Source organism: Topomyia yanbarensis, chromosome 3, assembly GCF_030247195.1.
Source record: "Topomyia yanbarensis strain Yona2022 chromosome 3, ASM3024719v1, whole genome shotgun sequence".
Lineage (NCBI taxonomy): Eukaryota > Metazoa > Arthropoda > Insecta > Diptera > Culicidae > Topomyia > Topomyia yanbarensis.
The window spans coordinates 86834484-86855862 of NC_080672.1; the positions used below are offsets into that span (position 1 = coordinate 86834484).

The following is a 21379-nucleotide window of genomic DNA, read 5'->3' on the forward strand; positions in this document are numbered from 1 at the left end:
TACTTTCTCTTCCGCCAATATCACGGTCGCATTTGCGTTTGCTGCTTAACTGTTTGCATAATATGCTAGTCGAAATTATTCTGTTCCAATATGTACTGGAACATCATTGGAAAGATTAATGGTAAATCCGTGATAATCGAAAGAGAAAGTGAACAAAGGGAGGCTCTCTTTTGCACATAGGTCCATTCCAAAAAGTTCGCGAGATTTATAGTAAGTGATTTCGTGAGTGTTGCCAGCTTTGATGAAACGTTTTCATTACAAGTGACGAGACTAGTGACGTTGTCTAGAAATATTCCCTCCAGCGCGATAAAAAAACAAATAAACTTCTGTTACATGCAATAGTGCTTCCCCACTAAATTCTTTACGTATAGTATAGTAATTGTTTTAAAAATGGGGTCATACTAATACATGGTTTAAAGCATGCCTCACAAACAGTATAGTTTTTCGTGACACTTTTATGAATGCATCCTGCAATATAGTACACTAGATTTCTTTCTGAGTTGTCGAAAACGCTATCGTCAGAAACCTGTTTAGAATACTCCAACTCCACGAGGTACACCTGGAAAAAGGTAGACATTTTAGACTTAGACTATATTTGGTGTTATCCATCTGGTTTTTTTCTTTCATCGGTTCATTATACACTTTTTGATCTGTTGATGTTGTATTCAATATAAGTATATCTTTGGTTGAGTCCATTAATAATTTTCTTTCGTCCGACTTATAAGATGATGATCAGATATTAACTGTGATACAGAAAGCAACTTCAAGTTATCTTTAAATTGAAGAGCGGTTGAACGTTATTCAAAGGAGTGTTCTTGCAATAAATTTACACTAAAATTTCAAAAAATAATTAATTTCATTTTTCAACAAAAAATAATACAGTAAATTAGCATTAAATGTTACTGTTTCTGCAAAAAATGCGTGGAACAAAATGATTTGTTAAATAACATAAAAATCAATACATAACCAACCCCCTTGGTGACTAAAAGTCTTGTTTTGGTATTGTAGTATAACATTGAACTTCACTGCAAATGGTTCTTATTGTTCTGTCACAGTGACATGGGTTTGTTACTGTTCTATTTGAGTGTCAAGTTCATCCGAGAAAAAATCGCTTATAATAACCTGAATCCTGCGTTGGCTCGATTTCTTTGAATATATTTAAACACTTTATTCATTGATTAATTAGCATTCAATAAATCAGATGAAATAACGTTTGAAATGGTTTTCTCTGGGATATTCCGTTTGCCACGATAAAGTTGCTTAATTTTTCATTCAGTATGAATTAATTTTGAGATTTGATCAAAGTCACTCAAAGTTACAGCAACTATTCCGGTTGCCAGAAAAAAAAATAAATAGTCTGTATTCTACGCAGTGTTGCGCATTCCTCTGTACGGGACTCTATATTGTATACAGACTCTAGTATTCTCCTATTAACTTCTTCTCATAGACTGGTTATTTCTACCGGGCTGTCTATGAAAGTGATGGAAGTACCATCTCTATCATTTGAAATACATGTGTTTTGACAGCTCGCCGTTTGCGGTAGCAGTTTGATCACTCGCACATTGAAAGTGCGGAGTCTAGGTTGATGGGAAGTGCGCAATGTTTGGCATATGATTTGTGGAGTTAACTACTATTTGATTTAGAAGTGCTCCAGAAATGTTTTTTGAAAGCTGCCTGTCTAATGTATAGCCATCTGGAGAACAAAGTGCTATGGAACTGACAATCTTATTTGTTAACCATCATGTGTCCAAACTTTTTGAGATGGTCGAAAACTTTTTCGGCAACCGTAGTCACCGCAAAGACGTTTTTGGGAAACATGATTTCGAGATAATCGCGTTTAAAGTTTCAAGTATAAGCCACGCCTCCGTAAGAGAGCAAGATGAAAAACGCTATAACTTTGCGTCTACTGATGCGCTAAGCCTGAAGGACAGAAGAATAAAAAAATTGATTTTTTGGCGGATCTCACCATAACATAACCCCTTAAAGCAAAAAGGGTTATAAATCGTACCAACGCAGATGTTAAACCCGCAGATCGTGCTTTGAACCGCCGAAAATCGAAACGCAGTGCAATGATTACTACAGGGTCGTGTAACGCTTTCAAAATGATAATGACCGTAATCCCTTTTCCCCACATGCTTTCGTTTCATGGTCGTGACTGTAAGGCCGCGTATGTTTGATATAGTTGAAATCAGGTAGGCGAATTGTGTCGATTGGAGATGGGAATTTGAATTTTTTACGTTGGTAGTAAAGAAAAGGTATATATTTGTTTTTGCTAAGTTGAATTTTCACACCAACTATGTGATGGGTTAGGCATCTTACGTTTAGGTGGCCATAAGTCGGAATTCTGGTAGAAGCCATCCACAATTCCGGCTGAATTGACTGGTGTTCTCTGCAAGTATCGGGACACTGGGAATTTTTGCTCAAAGTCGCTTTTTATAGTTAGCTTGTCGGCACTTCTCATGATTTACTGGCGATTGGTTGTGTATAAATAATAGCATGTATTTAAATAATTACAATCCGCACAGTTATATTAAAAATGCATTTATATTACCCAGTTGCTTAAGTTATGTCCAGCACAGTATATCCACGGCTGTGTGGCAAAAGGGTAATTGATGAAAAATATTTTCCGCCAATTTTTACCGATGGCCTACGTTTACATTCACGAGATTTGCCGCCCAAAAATGCATATCAGTCCCATAATGAAAAACAGCAAGCCGAGAGAAAAAGTTTATTTCGGATTAATTGAACATGTTTTGGTGTTTTTTTCTTAATATTGGTCGGTGTTAAGTCAAACCGGACTAAGTCGCAAAAGATCAAAAAATGAGATAATGATAGCACTGGATTAAGAATTTCGTCAGCTGCATTCGACTTTTGCCAGATTTGATATATGTAACTATAAACAAGAATGATGGCAAAAATTAATTTCCAATCATAATGTAAAGGATGCTGCGATTCAAACTTTAAACTCGTTTTACTCGAAATCAATATTTTGTCACTTAGTCCGGTCTGACTTAACATGTTCTTAACAAAACTGGTATAGTTTCTGCATTTGCAAATTGCATTTGGAACTATTGTGTTTTTATGGGTAGTTTATTCAAGCAAAATGAAACGATTATTTTGTCAGTTTAAATAGGCGGCAAGTATAAAAAGCTAAGAAAAATAGCATAAAAGGAATTTCAAATGAAACTCTTCTTGTAATAGGAATTTGGTACAGTTGCATCAATTCGAAGTATTAGTCATCAAACTGCAACAGGATGTCTTCTATCTTATGCACATTAGAAATCGTTGTGCTCTATATGTTTAATGGCATAGTGTGCCCTTAAGTATTTCATAGAAATTACTTATAAAGCGGAGAAAGCACAATTTCTTTGGGAACAATTTAAAATGACGCTAACGTGTATTTTTCTACAGCAAAATAATATAGGTTAGCAATGTGATTTTTTCCCAGGATTTACATTGCACGAATAGGAAAATATACTGAATGAAAAAAATTAACCATTGAGAAAAATGTCATTTTTAAATCAATTTTGATTTCTTAAGTATCGTGTAACTATAAAATTTGGACATTTTACACCAGCTCTATATCAATACATACATTATCAATGTATGTCATATCACTACTATGGTGCATGTGTGGTGGAGCTTGCTCCACGTGTTTTTGAGATCATCTGCTGCAACATTTTCCCCATCACTCCCACTGCTTATGTTTACCTTCACCCTGCCTCGCAAAGCACATAAGAATTCACATTTGGTGGGTTAGAATGAATGACGAAACACGCCGACAGCCAGGCATCATTCTAGCCATCGATTAAGAAACGTATAAACTCTGTACTCACCATTAAACAAAAAACTAAACAAATTTCACTAGAACTGCTATTTCAATCATATGACTTTACAGCTTTTTGAATAAAAAACACTAAGATTTTTTCCTCTTAACTGATGATATACCTGGACGGCACACTATCCGTTTGATCCCGAAAATAGAAATCCAAGAAATAATTCCACAACTTTGCCGGTCGAACTGCACACGTATACTGAATCGCGCTCTCTCAATCTATACGCTCAGGCATCGTTTGCCCTCATGGGTAGGACGCTCTCACCCGACCCACCCATGCTGTTTTATTTACAAGCGGAACACAGCGGGCGCGCTCAACTGAAGATATGCTACTTTCGCAGCATACAAAGTTTTTCCTCTCTTCTCTTAATTAAAAAAAAAAAAATTGTTGCAAGCGACGAGCAGCTGTGAAAGTGCAACATCATTTTTACGGTTGTGTGCTTTCAAGCGATGAAACATTGAGCAAGTTTTGACCGCCATCCAGTAGATGGGCGATTCAGTGAGATGGTTCATATCTGAGACGGACAATATACACGGGCAAAACTATTGACTAATTGTTCAATATACTGATGGTGCAAAGACATCTCGAAATATTGGCTCAAATGGTATTTGTGAATTGAACCAATGTCGTCAATATTTTCATTAAAAATATATTTCGTCGCTGTTGTGCTATCTTACGAGAAGCGCCATTTAGCACATTTCGAGAAAAAACGATTTTTAAACTTTGAGATTGAGTATCTTGCAAATTATAAATGGCAGAAACAATACAGAGAAGACAATTGAAGCTTCTATCTATTCTGTATTAATCTCTCAAATATTACGAGCATCGGTTGACTAGAGATTTTGCTAAAAATGTGAACAAAAGTCGCACTCACACATGTTACAGGTGTGTATTGATGACAAAATTTGTATGGTGTGTCATAATTGTGCATGGATCATTTTTCATACAAATAAAGCATCTATTATAATCTTTTATTCATATTTTTGGCTTAATTTGGTCCAGAAACAATCAGTTTAATGTATTTTGAAAGAAATGAGTCAGGAAATCTAGAAAAAATAACAATTTTTTGTTACAGTGTTGCCAAATATGCTATAATTCCAGTTTAAACATAAACTACATTTTTCTCACAATTTGTGTATTTCGTTAGTCGTTAGTCATAAGATAGCACAGCAGCGACGATTTGTTTCGTTTTGGATCTTGAGATGAGTAGCACTTCAAATGCACATTTATTGATATGTAACAATATATCAAATCGTAGGACATGGAACAAATATAAACTCGGCTTGTTAACACCTTAGCGGTTCCCGAGCCAACTAAATAAATGTTGAGAAGAGAAAGGAGTGTTATGTAACATTTCCAATATGAGGTAATTAAAAAAATATACATAGATACAAGTGAAAACTTTTCAATCGTAACATCATTTTGTCGGCCTTTGAGATATATTGGAAAATAAATGCAAAGTGTTATAGTAACGTTTTCGGTTGCCAAAACTGGAACCGTGCCAAAAATGGAATCTTATTTTTAAAGCTTTTATTTTCAATTTCTGACATCAAAAATGATACAAGAATTTTTAATCATATATAAGAATATGTGAAATGGATGAAATGATAGAAAAAAAATCAGCAAATTTAGTTTTTTATTCGCTATGCCCGCCCCTATAAAATGTTGTAAATATGACTCTTATGTTTGAAAATAAAGTCAAAAGCGATATCAATTATTACAACAAAATGTGCATCGAGCATTTTTTAAAAGATTTACTATGTACAACAACAATGTTGCCAAAAACGGAACCCATTTGTTGCCAAAAATGGATTGTTGGTATTATACGAAAAAGGATTAATGTTTTGTGACTTGTGGTTAAAGTAGTAGGGTTCGAGAATTCCCAAGCAACCAGCAGCTCGGATAATACTTAAAAAGCACACTTTAAAGTTCACATAAAGTTTTTAGCGAACTTTCAAGCTGCTTAAGCTTGAATGGAAATTGAAAGCTGCTTAAGCCGCTATCAGAACATAAAACGTATCGCAAAATTATTTAAAACGAGAAGCTTATACAGCTCCCTTATACTTTTGGTTGCTTGGGTTAAGGTCAGCAAGCCTTTTGAAATATTCAATTAATAACGGATTCAATGCGTCACCGGAAGAGCAATCAATGTGAAAGATCCCCAAATCGATTTTTAAACGGAAGAACGTTCCCGATGAAGTGTATGTTCGAGGGGGATCGATAGCAGGAAAATCCGTACTCCATCACCGACAGTATTGATCTGATCAGGTCTCCTGACTGAACACACCACCACGTTACGGTTATTGTATGGAGAAAGTTGATTTTTTTCTGAGTTATATTTCGATTATCGGAATTGTGGGTAGTTGGATGGTTTAAGGGGTTATATTCATTTGTAATTGGTATCAACAGACACAGTGTGGTCCTAATGATAATTTCTTAATCTATTTAAAAAGTCAAATTGTAGTCTGCTACGTGGAATGTGAAGGTCGAACTCGGATGACACTCTGTTGAAGGTCCGTTGCACACCAATGATGGCACCGTTTACTCCATAGTTAGTCCGGCGAAGAGGTAATCGGAGGAATAAATTATTGCGAAGGGCGCGAGGGCGAACGTTCATATTTATCGCACTGAGAAGCTCGGGGCAGTCAATTCGATCTTTCAAAATATCCGAAATCGTCATAGCACGGAATAGATCTCGCCGCACTTGCAATGTATCGAGTCCAATAAGCAAATCCCGGCTTTCGTAACTTGGCAGCTGGTGAGGGTTGCTCCAAGGCAATCGACGAAGGGCAAATCGAACAAATCTGCGCTGTACTGTCTCAATTCGATGGACACCGTTAAGATAATGAGGTTTCCACACAACTGAACAATATTCCAGAGTTGGTCGAACGAGTGAGCAGTAGAGAGATTTCAAGCAGTAAATATCTGAAAAGTGCTTAGATATTCTCATTATGAACCCCAAACAGTGTGCCTTTGCGACAATATAGCTGATATGCTGTTTAAACGTCAGTTGTTCATCGAGAAAAACTCCGAGATCTTTGACACAATTCGTCTGTCAATCGTGGATTCAGCTAGACAGTAATCGAATCGAATTGACGTTTTCTTTCCTCGAGAACGTAATGACCGTACATTTCTTGGGGTTTAGGATCATTCGGTTGAACTCGCACCATTCCGCAAAGGTTACCAGTTGGCGTTGAAGGAAAGCTGCATCATCAGTATTCCGGATTCTATGGAATAACTTGAGGTCGTCGGTGAAAGACAACCGTGGTCCTTCTAAACAAAAGTTAACGTCGTTGAAATACAGAAGAAAAATCAATGGACCGAGATGGCTGCCTTGTGGAATACCAGATGAAGCAAAGAACTCTTCGGATACACAATCACCTATCTTGACTGCTAGACGACGATCACTGAGATACGATTGCATCCAACGGAGAATATTAGTACCAAAGCCAAGTCTATCCAACTTTGCCACTGCAATAGCGTGATTAATCTTGTCTAGAGCAGCTGAAAGGTACGTGTAGATAACTTCAGTTTGAAGGCCGTCCGACATGGCATTTGTAACATATGTTGTGAACGACAGAAGATTCGTAGATGTTGAACGTTTCGGCATAAATCCATGCTGAGTCTCGGAGATATACTGTTTGCAGTGGCTGGAGATGGGTTCCAACACTGCCTTTTCAAACAGCTTAGGAACTGCGCTTAGCGTTGTAATACCACGGTAGTTGTCAACTACCTTTTTATCACCTTTTTGTGAACTGGAAACATGAAGGAGGATTTCCAGAGTTCGGGAAATACTCCGGTTGTTAGCGACAATTGAAACAGATGACAAAGAGGTTCAATTAGACCGGCTGAGCATTTTTTTAGAATAATAGTTGGTATACCATCTGGGCCTGCCGAAGTTGAAGCCTTTATTTTGCCAATCGCCAGTTGTACCATATTATTGTCGATATTGATAGAGTTCAAATACTGGTATGATTGAGGTACATTAAGAGCCGTGAAACCTGGGTCGGTGTCAGTTTCTCGTTGGAGAAAACACTCGCGAACTTTTCAGAGAATAGTTGGCAAATCTCCTGTAAACTAAAGCTCATACGACCTCCATAGCTCATCGGATTCCTTTCTTTGCTCGTTTACATGCTTCCAGAATGTGTTAGGTTCGGACTTCAACTTACGTTGCACGTTTTGCAAGTAATCGGCATGGCATGGCATAAATTAAATGGTATGTGTAGAACGATTTTTTTTCTCCAAATATGACAGTAAATCACCCCTAGAGAGATTCTTAATCATGAACCAAACACCCTGTATGTTGAGTCGTTCAAAAAATCGATTTTTTTTTTATTCTTCTATCGTAAAGCTCAGTTTCTTAAGAATGTTACCTCAATTTTTTATAGAAATCGGAGTAGTGGACGCAAAGTTATAGCGTTTTTCATCTTGCTCCCTTATGGAGGTGTTGCTTATACTTGAATCTTTAAACGCGATTATCTCGAAATCATGTTTCCCAAAAGCGTCTTTGCGGTGACTACGATTGCCGGAATTTTTTTCAACCGATCTCAATACTTTTTTGACTTGTTCGTAATTTAACTGTCGTGTTCTTGAACGATTCCATTTTTCCGTCAAAATTTTCATATTATTGTTATGAATTGTTTAATATTTTTTTTCAGGTGAAGATAGTGATTTTTTTTTGGAAAACTCGTTTCCAAAAAGAAAAAAAAAATTATTCGATCTTTTAAGGACACCACAGGTACATATACTAATGATTTTTTTTAGTTTGATGGTTTCTGTTGAGCTGTTGGGCTGGAATCGTAGTCACGGCAAACCTCTTTCAAAAAACACGTTTTGCCGAAATTGCTATAGCTTCGACAATTATTAATATTTTTTATTTTGCAAATTGGACATTGTACTACGCTAAACGTATAACAAGTATTTCATAAAAATATGGCTACATACCTTTATAAAAATTCAAACTTTTCCCTTTTTTCCCGCATCTCAACATATCTAAGCCCTTAATGTAGGGGAACATGGGGAGACTTGACCAGGTTTTCAGCTAAAACTGCATAAATCTCTAAAAAGGCCTTCAATCCCTCAAAAGTCATTGAGATATTATGTGCAAAGTTATTGTGCGTCTTCATGATTTTTTGCAGAATTTTTAATTTAATTTAAGTTACAAAAGTTTTTCTGAGATCGTTTTTTTTGGTCAAGTCTCCCCACTGCGGGGAGACTTGACCAAGGCATGGGGGGACTTGACCAAGAGAATTTTGAAAAATCATAACAAAAAATTATGACATAAAACATACTGTAATTATTTTTTTCCATATTTTCGAGATCTTTGGGTAGCAGTAAAAAATATAAAAGGATTGATATAAATATAAAAGGATTTGATAAATCTCCATTTTTTAATGCATTTCTTTTTAAGGATTAACTGTACTGCTTGCATTGCATGTTCACACATCACGAAATCAGTCCTATTATTGCTAACTTTGTTTACTAATACTAAAATATAAAGACTTATGTTTGAGGTGGGATTTTTATGGCGTGATTAACATTAACAGTAGATACCAAAGCATAATAAATATCAGGAATTTTGTATCTTTCTTCAGCTAATTGCCACTTGGTGAAGTCTCCCCAACATTAGATATTGCGTTCAATGTCATTCAAATTCTAGTAACAACTATTCCAATATTCCAATTTATGTAAAATCATTTCACTGCTTCACAAAGATTAAGATGGTATATCAGTATATTAATAGTAATCAGTAGTCGAGTAGATATGTCCATACAAAGTTTGATAAAAAATTACATCATTTAATGCAAATTTATTAATCACGTAATATTTTCTGTAAGGAAAGGATTTTTCATTCCAAACTTTTAGAATTACCTTAAGGGATCGAAACGAGTATAAAAATATTTTTGAAAAAATTTTATGAATCGAATGGAAGACACCATAGCCAAAAATAGAATTTTTCGCTTGGTCAAGTCTCCCCATGTTCCCCTACTCATAGACGAAATCCACTTTATCGTCACTGTATCATTGTAGCACCTACCGGCTTGAGTGATGGCTTTCCAAATCTAGCTAGAAATTCATTGGGCCTCTGTGAGCATTAGTGAAAAGCAATATACATTTCTCCGAACACTCCTGCTAATAAATCCACAGCTGCAAAGTACTTGTCAGATCATCAGCTTTTAGGCAAATTTATAGGCGAAACCAAAGCTCGAACTTTCTGGCGACATCGTACTGTAGCCAGATAAAACTTGTGTTCGGGAGTCTGCGGAAACAGATTTAAGGTGTGGGTGTGTGCTGGATCAATTTTCTGTTCTCGTGTTCCATCAAGCAAATCTACGGATCTGACCCATGCAAAAGTGGCTACACTGGCTCGAAGCTCGAATGGAATCGATTCTACCTATTCATTGTGGATCAAACTCAACACGACGTTTTAGATCTTGACTTTGAAATCATGGCGGCGTAGCAGGTACTTGGTGTCTTGAATGAAATACATATTATTGTATGTATTTGTAATTACTTGACATGTGACAGTAGGTTTGCAAACAGATTAAATTTTCATATCGATTTTTTTATTTAAATTAACATGTATATCCTGTGAAACCATCTGACAACGCTGATCCCACTAGTACCGTTATGCGTGGTGAAAAGTGCTTTCCCGCCGCATGCGCGAGAGAGAAGAAGAATAATGAATGAATCCGAATGGTGAATATAAAACTGCACGGTGGTCGATGCTTACGCTCTCGTAAAAGCTGTCAAAAGCACATGTTTTCACGGTCGCCGTCTTGTTTTGGTCTCTTGGGTCTGTGCTGTTCGGTGTTCTAGCTCAATCTCGCGATTATTATTATAGTTAGTTGATGAAAGGTCATCACCAAAATGAAGGACAATACGCCTCCGATGTCCCCCTATGACCTGAACAGTGAGGACGCAGAAGATGAGCTTATCTTCGTCGGCGATGCAGATGAAGTTCTGGAGCAATGGGAAAATGAAGCCAACGGTGAGTAGCGAATGAAGTTGGTTGTCATCCGATGTTTATGTTATCATTTCTAGAAAACGACGAAGACTTTGATGGTGATGATGGGTTTGCTGACGACGAGCATGATTCCGAAGATGTGTACATTCCGGAACGTGACGACGCGTTAGTTACGTTTGACAAGCACACCGGTCCGGTATTTTGTGGGTCTTTACATCCCTCAGAGGATTTGGCCGTAACCGGAGGAGAAGATGACCGGGCTCTCGTGTGGAACATTAAAAGCGGTGACGTAGTATTTGTTGCTCCCGGACATACGGATTCGGTGGTAGCATGTGAATTTAGCTACGACGGCACGTTCCTAGCAACCGGGGACATGTCTGGACAGATTCAGGTTTTTAAAACTACACAAGACTACAAGAAAATTTGGGATTTTGCAATGGGTGATATGTGCTGGATGAAATGGCACTTTGGGGCGCATGTTTTGATGGCTGGTGCAGAAACCGGGGAGATTTATGTTTGGCGTATACCCTCCGGTGATTGCAAAGTCCTGCAAGGTTTCGGAGCAAAGTGTGAGGTTGCGAGACTTACTCATGATGGCAAAAGGATTGCTGCTGGATACGGGAATGGTGCCATTAAAATATGGGACATAAAAGCTAATGCTCCGTGTTTGGATGTAGCACCGAACGAAGCTACCGGACATACAAGCAACATCACCTGTATGTCACTGGATCGAGACAGTCAGCTGATAGTAACAGGAAGCGAGGAAGGCAAGGCAGCTATAATGGGACCATCAGGATTGGTAGGATTACTGCAACCTGACGATGGACCAGTCGAAGCGGTAGTAATTGATCATCCAGATTTTGAGGTGAAAGTAGCGGCGACCGGGACGTTAAACGGCAAAGTTACCATTTGGGATGTAATCAGGCAAACAGCACGGGTTGAGTGTGAAGACTCCTATCGGACGGGTATAACCAGGTATAAAAGCAATGTTTTTCACTTTGCATCAAATTTGTAAATCTTTTTGTGTTTTAGGTTGCTTTGGGGGAAAGACTGCAGCTTAATTGGCGGTACACTGGGTGGAATTATAAAAGTTTGGGATCTGCGGAGCGGATCGCTAAAGTATGAATTGCTTGGTCATCGAAACGATATTCAAGATATTCGCTACGATAAGTCTAGAAATTTGCTACTTTCAGCTTCAGAGGACGGAACGGCAAAAGTTTTCCAACTGCATTAGAGGTAGTTTAAAGTCTGTGTAGAATTGAAATGTAATAAATTTACTATTGTTCGTAGTAATTATTTTTATAAAAACCACATCTATTTTTTCTTCACATTGTTAATGCGATAGCTTCTATTTTATGGGTGTAACACGCAAAGCAACAGGAACATTTGGGATGATGACGTAGAGAAGAAACATGTTCTATGTAGTTTCTATAAACTGGAACATAAAATTAATCCTTTCATGCCCAAATTTTTTCTAGTGCATGTAGGGTTTCAAAACTATTTTTCCTTGAAAACGGTGGGGTCAAGAAACTCGAAAAGCTTATTTTCATAAAGATAGGTGCTTCCATGGCAGTGCTAGAAGCTGGTAAATGTTTACCTTACAATGCTCAATACAATTCTCCTAGAATAATTACCATAGTCCAATTACGTGGAAAACGTAAACTGTCCCTGGCAGCACTGCTCCATTGGAATCCAATCAGATTAATTGCAATAACTTTAGTTCTAGAGCTTATCCTTCTAACTGTTAATATTCAAATTAAAGGCAATAATCACATTAATGAGCCTTACTTGTTTTTATGAGTAAATCCCGCCTCAATCAAAAGTTATAGCTGTTTATAAACATTGTTGTCCACATACAACATGGGCATGAATGGGTTTAGTAACTTTTCATTAATGACTAGGAAATTCGTATTATTTTAAAAGCTAAGTGTCCAAATAATGAGTTGAAAGATATTTTGAATACTATTTATTAATGATATTTAGCCCTTTAATCAACTTTTTTCTAGTGTATGTAGGGTCTCAAAACTATTTTTTCCTTGCTAGAAGCTGCTCAATTTTCACCTTCCATTGCTCAATACAATTCTGCTAGGATATTTACAATACTCCAATCATAAAAAACATAAACATAACAGAAGACAGTAGAACATAACAGAAGACAGTGTAAATTGATAAGTTTTATCAGTTTTCAATAATATTGCAACATAACGAAGATATATGGAAAGTTCATTTTCCGTCGTCAACGTACCCTGTCTCTGGCAGCACTGCTCCATCAACAACCAATTAGAGTAATTGCAATAACTTCAGTTCTAGAGCTGATCCTTGTTACTGTAAATACTCAAATGAAAGGCAATAGTCACATTTATTAGCATTACTTGTTTTTGTGGGCAGATCTTGGTTCAATCAAAAGTTATAACTGCTTAAAAACGTTGTTGTCCACAAACAACACGGACATGAAGAGGGTAATACTGTGATGTATAATCAAGTATGTAGGTTTGGCTGGTTATACAGCGCAAATTCGTTAGTTGGGGGTTCGCTAGTTAGGCTGTTCGTTAGTTGGGTGTTCGCTAGTTGGGGCATGCCCCAACTAAAAGACACTCTTATGACAAAACTGAAAGTCAAAAACTGATTTACGTTTGAATGTCATTGATTTCAAAGGGTTCATTGGTTAATTTCTGTTGCGCATACTTTGAAATTCAATGGAATTTTATTTTTTGAATTCATATTCCGGAATGTGAATAGTGAAATAAATGTGGTAAATATTTCGCTTCTTACATTCAGCATCAATTAGTTTGTGTCGCAGAGAGGTTAGTTTACTAACTTTTGAAAGTCTGATGTATTCAATCACACTATCCAATCTTTTTTAGCTAGTGACAACGTAGTATGTTTGTGCTTTATCGGCTTTTTCCCGACGGTGTATTCATTTCCTGTTTTATGTGAAGGTATTCATAAAAAAATAATTGATGGCAATAAGAACACACACAGAAAAAAATGTTGGTAAAAATAAGTTTTTTACTCTTAGCAAAAAACAACCAACGCATACTCATAGTTTGAAAATAAAACTTTTATTTTGATTACTATTCTTCATTAGCTTAAAGGGAAAACTGTTATTTTGATTATTATTCTTGATTATTTTAAAAGTTTTACTTTCAACCTAATAGTAAGCGTTGGTTGTTTTTTGCTAAGAGCGGAACACTCTTACTTTCACCAATATTTTTTTTGTGTGCACTAATGACATACTTTGTCACAAAAAAAACTTTACACTGGAAGGAAACAGCCTTGTGAACCGTAAAACATTTTGTTTTTTATGAAAGAAAACAAAAAATCAGCGTTTCCCTTGGGTAATTTTTGTCAGCTGTCAGTTGCCCCAATTAACGGATACGATTCGCTAGTTGGGGCGCAGTAGGGACCCAACTAACGAATTTGCGCTGTACACGGAACGAAAATGATTGACATTATTGAAACCAATTTTTTTTATCAATGATTACATTTATTACTTTCTCTTCCCCATAATGCATCGTGTTGTTGACGTTTCATGTAGAAAATTATTAAAAAAAATTGGTGGAACATCTATAAACATCAGTATCACAAAAACAGTCTAATATTGAGTAAATATATTTATAGGCATGTCAGAAAATCTGACCATCACATAGTTATATCCTTGATCAAGTACATTTTCAATCAAAAATCCTGTTAAATCCAAATCCGGTTGCACTGCTGTTTGCAGTTTTGGTAAGTATATTCATTACAGAGAGAATATTCTATTTTCTCTTGTTCATCCTAGTTTAATTTTCCAATTGTTCCACCAGCCATAAAATCCTCCGCAAAGATTTTGTGGAAAAGACATACGCACATATCGGACGGTATTTTTCCACAAAATCTATATGCGGAGGATTTTCTGGCTGATGGATCAATTGGAAAATGAAACTAGGATGAACAAGAGAAGAAAATAGAATATTTCTCTCTGTAATGAATGTTCGGTTCGGAGAATCCGTTCCAAAAGGTGGTCTATATCTCCTAAAATACTTCTCTCAATTTTTATGTTTGATACTACTTGTATGTATTAAACGACAATTTTAATAAAGCTTTTTAATGAATCCCTCCTCTAAAATCTGTATCTATTTCAACCGTAGTTTTCTGCTGTAATTGAATATTTAAAATTCAATTAAAACGCATTTTAGGGCCGTAACGGTCGCGCTTCACATCATGTTAAAATCGATTTCCTGCCAATTCTTATTCTTATTTCCCTTGGCTCATTCCATAATGGGCGAAACGGGTTGAGCATTTTTCTTCTGAGAGCGCTTAAGAGAGCGTATCTGATCACCGTTCCCAGAAATACTAATAATGTATTCAAAAGCAACTAACTTTAAACATAATTACTTTTTCATTACCAGTGACCTGACCGATAAATATCAATTTTTTGATACAAAAACTGCTTAATATGACATGAAGTTTAAAAGTTACTAAACTGTATCTTCTAAGAAGTGTCTTCACCTTCTCCGTCAAACCATCCGGTAATAGATTCAGACTTCGGCCTTACATTTACGTCCAAGCTCCATCACAAATGCAACGAATAATTCCAAAACCGATTGAGTTCCATGATTTTTTCTTACGTTTTTTTCCAAAATAACTGTACAATCCACAATCAATTATGTGTTTGTAATTTATGGCAAACTGTGGGTATGGGGCGGATTGTGGAATTTTCCGGTACCGTATAAATCCAGCTGGCAACGCTGTTTGTGAGTCGTTCCTTACCTGAGAGGTGAGCATACAAGAATTCGACCGTTATTGCGAGAGCTGAGGGTATAAAAGCAGACGAACAAACAACGCTCGGTCTCATTTTCATTCCACATAAATCGTAGATTGTCGTTAAAATTATATCGTGAGTCTGGTGGCACCCTAATTGATATCGATTTTTCTACAATTGCTGAAACTAAATTTAGTGAATTTGTTTTAAAATGTAAGTATTTCTTTATTGTGCTTTTTCTGTATTATATGATTTCGTGAAACTGTGATTGTGATAGTTAAATTAAATTTACAAAATTCCAAATGTGCCTGATTCCCAAAATGGCGTCTTTGTGGTATTGCGTTCTAGAAAATTAGCTTTCATTTTTTATGCAAAATTGTATTTCAAGTATGTTTCATTTAAGTAGTCCTTAACTTGGCATAAAGTATACAAATGTAGCCAACAGTGTACCGTGAGCTAATAAATTACAGTTTCATTTGATAAAACGGCGTCGATTTTAGTCGTATATTTGTTTCACCGATTTTATTGAAAAATTACGCTACCACGTGTTTTTGATGGATGATTGTAAAAAGTATAATTCAAGCCAAATGCTTATCTTCCGATTCGATTCAATGACACCAATATTCATTCATACAATTCAAATGCGAGCATTCCGGCACAAGTGTGAAGGCTTGTATTTGAAGCATGTGAAAAAATATTGGCGTCCGTGCACTGTACTGTACACTTTACACGTTCAATTCTTTTGTCAATACACAGTATTAACGATACTGCTTCAATCCGTCATTCATATTTAAAAAAGCACATAGTCAATCCATTTTTTGTAATTTGTAATTAAGATTAACCTAATGTCTTTTTTCTCTTAATTTCCAGAAAACCACAGCTATGCAGCTAACCGATCATGGAACCCTACTCTATCGCACCGACCCGATTTGTTGCCATAAACCGACGCTCTAAGCGTTTTGTTTCTGGCAACAAATTTAATAGAAATTACAGTGGTTGGTATCTTCGCGATAGAGATGTGTGGAAGCGACGACAACGTCTGCCATCAGTAGTGGCGTTTTGGAGGCGTTCAGCAACTCTAACGCAGTTCCTCTGCTATTCGGCCGACGAAGGAATTCGGAGTTAATCTTCGGTGACTTTCGGAAGCCACCCCCTTTCCCTGTGGTGACTTTTGCCCCAGTTGGAAGTAGCTTGTAAGGACTATGGACGGACGAGACGAAGTAATGTGACGATTTCTTAAATGTATAACAATAAAATAACCTATAGTGTAACAAATTTGTATTTTGAGTTTTTGATGTTCAAAAGATTCGAAGTCCACTTTTTTCAGATAATGCAGTTGTCTATATGGGTAAAAAATAATCCGTCTTCTCGATTATTCTGATTTGTCGAATAAAATGATTTTTTTTGCGATGTTGAAAAGCAGTCGTTTGAAAAATTGGCGAGTAGAATCCAATCAATAGACTAGGATTGTCGCTCTATGAGAGCGAAAGAAAGCAAACTATCACAAGCGAAATCTTTGTATTCTGTATACTACTGTCCTGCGCATTGTCAATATCATGAATCTTTCCCAAAATCTACATCGTAAAGCACTATTTAGACTCTTGGTGAAAATGAACGTGAACTTGTGTTGAATACCTTCCATTGTTCACGGTGGACGACGTCGTGAACAGTTTCATCAGCGAACAACGATTTCACGCTCAACTGGCAGTTTACGGTTTGTCAGAATGCAATCTGGTATTCGAAGGCGAACGTTCACCGTGAACAGCGATGACATTTATATTCACCACTTCGCATCAATTCCGTCCATCACTGCGTTTACACTCCCGGCGAACAAGTGAAATATCCACTGCGTACATATTTCACCGTGGAATTTTCAAAATGATCGGGGATTATGAATATTATTGCATTGATTCAATTATATCGAATAATTGTACATGGATTCGCTAAGTATATTAATGTATTATCGTTTAGTTCCAGTTTCCCCAATTTCTATGCACTAATAAGTGAGATATTGGAAAAAACAATTTGGTGCGCATCGAGTTCACGTTCATTTTCACCGAGGGTGTAACTTAACTTTTCAGCTATGCACCATCATGCCGTGCGTAAATTTACGCGCCCTTTCGTCTTGCATTAGTATAAGCGATACAAGTGTTAGTTTTGTTTGGTTCGCCCTGGAGTCTTTCCCGCATCTAGTAATAAATCGACAAAATACTATATTATCTCGGTATTCAATACATTATTAGCCTTATTCTTTACGACTTACGGCTGATCGCATTTTCGAACAAATGTGAATCGCATTCGCAATAATGACAGCAAAATTTAATGGGAGTCAGATTCGATCGAAGCTGATAACTTACGGATTCTTGTGAATATTTTACAGCTGACGATATGCCAGTTTTAAGGTTTGAGGAATTTTAGGTGAACGTCTATAGGAATTGAACGCTTGATTGAAGGCGTCGGAAAATTCAGCTCTATTCAGCTTTGCCACCGGTTTATCCATATAAAAACCTTTGAAAACACTAAAACAGTCAGTCGATTTATTAGATCATCACAATTCAAATTAGGTGAAATAGTTGCTGGAAAAAATATTGATCGTGATTTTTTGTCCCACTACCACACTGAAAGCCATTTGATGAAAAATATAACAAAACAAATCCTTGTTTCAACAAAAATAACTAAATTTTCCTTACAATTTGCGAAAATCTCAAATAACAGTTATTGAAAATTATTATTGCTTTTGGTTCAAGACGCATAGTATACGAAAGACAGCAAACTATCCAAGATGCTGTTTTAGCTAGTGTTTCTTTAAAAATAATTCAATGAAGAAATGATTTTGGTTGACATTTTGTTTCTATACATATATACTACTGAATGTTGAAATACTATCGAAAATTGTTAAAATCTTCCTATTTCCCATTGAAAAAAACTATTAAAAACTATTGAAAAACACCAAAAATTTCACTTTTTACTAAGTTTCAATGGCTCTGCCGCTCTTATAATTCAAAATTTGTACAAACTAACTAACCAAACTTCTCCATTAGGACCTTCAGAAAATAAAAAAATGCTAAAAAAAATCTAAGGTCGTTCAGGAACACTTCAAGAGGTATACATTTCAAATTTTACTCAAAATCGGTCCATTTTTCAAAATATTCAAATTCGCCACCAGTAAGGAGCATTTTAGCAAATTCACTCCAAAGAAGAAAGTGCTCCTAATACCCTAATCTTTCATTTAAGAAGTGAGCCCGATAACTTTTTTAAAATGATGTCATTTTGGGACACCTTAATACAGATGGAAACCTTCCATAGTAACCTATTTTGAAGTTGCAAACAAATCTGAAACAACGAGAAGCGTAACCAAGTTCGCTTGTTTGCATTCCTTCCATTCATTCATCTCGCGTGATCATTTTTAGATCTGAGTATGCTGCACCATTTTCGATTCTGATCCATTCAAAAGTGAGGCATAAGCTCCATAATATTTTCCGCATTTAATCGAAGTAATTGAGACTGTTTTGACACTCCAATTTGAAAACTATAGTTACTAGACGAAATCAAAAGGTCACCTATTTTTTTTGGTTGAAATTGTGTTGAATCGGTTTTCCGTGTAGTAAACAGTCCCATAGACTTTTCTACGGCTCATGTACGTACACGGCACATGACACAAACACTACATCACTAGCTGGTGGAAAGTAATAAACAAAGACGGCAAAATCAAATGGGATTGTTTTCAACCAGGAAGCTGCAGAAGTGTTCGTGAGGCCGGGCGACAAGAACTCAATACGATCTATAGACACTCATAGTAATAGACCAGCGAAGGTACTTTTATCGAGCCAAAAAGACTGTCAAAATCCGGAGTCACACGAGCATGACGAGGAGAAGCAAAAATATTGATACCAACTCCTACGCACTCTTATCGATTGTATAGGTCACGTAATTAACGAATTAGGGCGACACCCTCCCTAATAGAGCCAAAATAAGTTTATGAGGCTAGTTTTTCAAACGTATGACTTAACCACTTCGCTTCGTTTCGCAAAACTGTAGACATTAGGTTTATTGCGCTGTTAAATTTTTTATCGATTTTATTGATTTCTTCGAACTTGGAAATGCTTTGGGTAACTTTCAGTTCCTCTAGGCAGTAGACAGTTAGGTACTGCGGATCCCCAGTGACTATTAGAGATCATTAAGCAGACCACCATTCGTAGCTGAAGAAATATTTTGTCAATCAGTTGATGTCGTTAGGTTTGCAAGTAATTTGAATAGCCTTGTGTCTGCTATACTGCATCGTCCCCTTAATAGGTCAGTTGTAAGATCTTCAGCGAAAGTAGGCCAGCTGAGATCAACTGATTGAATAGTGTATGGCAGTATTCCGAATAGAATTTTACAATAGCATTTACCATACAAACAATCATAAAACAGTAAATATTATAGTTATTACTGTTTCAACATTGTTCAACGTAGAGTTCTTGCAGTAGATTTACAATAAAATTCCATGTAACAATCAATTTTGTTGTTCAGAAAAAACTGATACAGTAAATTTACATTAAATTTTACTGTTTTCGAGAAAAAAATGTATGGAGAAAAATCGATTTTTTTAATATTAAGATACATAACCACCCCCTTTTTTACTGTAAAAGTCGATTTTACATTGAAATTTACTGTAGAAACGTTAAAGTTTATTGGTTTTGTATTGTAGCATAACACTAGAATTCACTGTAAATTATTGTAAAATTACTGTACTGTCACAGTGAAAATTATGGTTTTGTTATTGTACATTTTTATTCGGGATGCATGCCGGTGTGGCTTTCAAACGTGAGAAGTGGTTAGTGTAACCATAAGGGAACAGACGTCCATCTTCAGCATTAAACTTGTGTAAAAATCTCTAACGGTTTCGAAGGTAGTTGGGATATCCAAAACAGGTGCGCTACTATCGTCATGTTTTTTGTGGCTGAGTTCGACTGAATTGACAGCAGTTATACCTTTACCCAGTCAAACTAGTCCGGAACCGGTTCGGACTTCCAGTATGAATTCCAGCTTAAACGCATCAACCGATAGAGTCGGAATCGGTTGTTTTCTTTGAGCAAGATTCCATACTGAATCCATTCAGGTTTTCAAACCGGTTCCGGAATGGATTTGACGGATAGTTGGGATAAGTTGATGTGGCGGCACTAGTGTTTATCGTATATTAATTTAAATGTTTTCACACGTTTTTTAAATATTTTTGTTAGATCATGGATGTCTGTTCTCTGTAGTGTAACTAGTGAACCCTTAAAATCTGCGTCTTGTTCGCTCACTCGCAATATTATTTTTTTGGTATTTCCTACATCCAAAAATGTATGGAACGTCATGAAAAGCGACTTTTCGAACTTAGGAGATTTATTATCTTGTTTACTTTTCTTTTAGCAGAAGACGATGTTTGAGAACCCGGCGGGATAAAACAAACCAGAATCTTCCATAAGGATTCTTTATTTTTTTTTTGTAAAAGTTAAGCACATAATGTATTTAGGATATGTTTCTATCGTTTCAAAGTATACTACTGTAACACGTAATTGCAAGAAACGTCATAATCATCATGAACACAAACTTTTCGATCAATAATTGTTGGCTGCAGTAACATTACCGGTCTTTGATATGTTAGACAACAGGATGTGAAATACTTACCCCACCTTCCCCTATAATGAAAGGCCATGCAACCGCTCCGAAATGCAATGAGCTCTGGAGAGTCTCAATACTATTCGATGTAATTCGCCGGAAAATGGCTGTGTATAGGGAAAATATTTTACCCCATTTCCTTAGAATTCGTTAGAATTCGCAATTCTTCAATAAAGTACTAACGAC

The 21379-nt window shown here is 36.4% G+C and overlaps 2 protein-coding genes and 1 long non-coding RNA gene across 3 annotated transcripts in view; 2 read left to right on the top strand and 1 right to left on the bottom strand.

Annotated features, from left to right (window-relative positions):
- LOC131690179 (Y+L amino acid transporter 2) overlaps window positions 1-3967 on the bottom strand; it is a 54679-nt gene extending 50712 nt beyond the window's left edge. Inside the window, exon 1 of the mRNA XM_058975752.1 lies at window positions 3837-3967. The gene's annotated coding sequence lies outside the window, so the exon portion shown is untranslated. The remainder of the gene's footprint in view (window positions 1-3836) is intronic.
- A 6618-nt stretch (window positions 3968-10585) lies between these two features.
- Window positions 10586-12111, top strand: LOC131692342 (angio-associated migratory cell protein). Its single transcript, XM_058979327.1, has 3 exons — window positions 10586-10827; window positions 10881-11778; window positions 11836-12111. The coding sequence occupies exons 1-3, from the start codon at window positions 10707-10709 to the stop codon at window positions 12035-12037; spliced, it is 1221 nt and encodes a 406-aa protein (XP_058835310.1). The 5' UTR covers window positions 10586-10706; the 3' UTR covers window positions 12038-12111.
- Window positions 12112-15616: 3505 nt separating this feature from the next.
- LOC131689464 (uncharacterized) lies at window positions 15617-16822 on the top strand. Its single transcript, XR_009305401.1, has 2 exons — window positions 15617-15760; window positions 16418-16822. It is a non-coding gene; the product is annotated as an uncharacterized LOC131689464 (long non-coding RNA).
- The last annotated feature ends 4557 nt before the right edge of the window (window positions 16823-21379 follow it).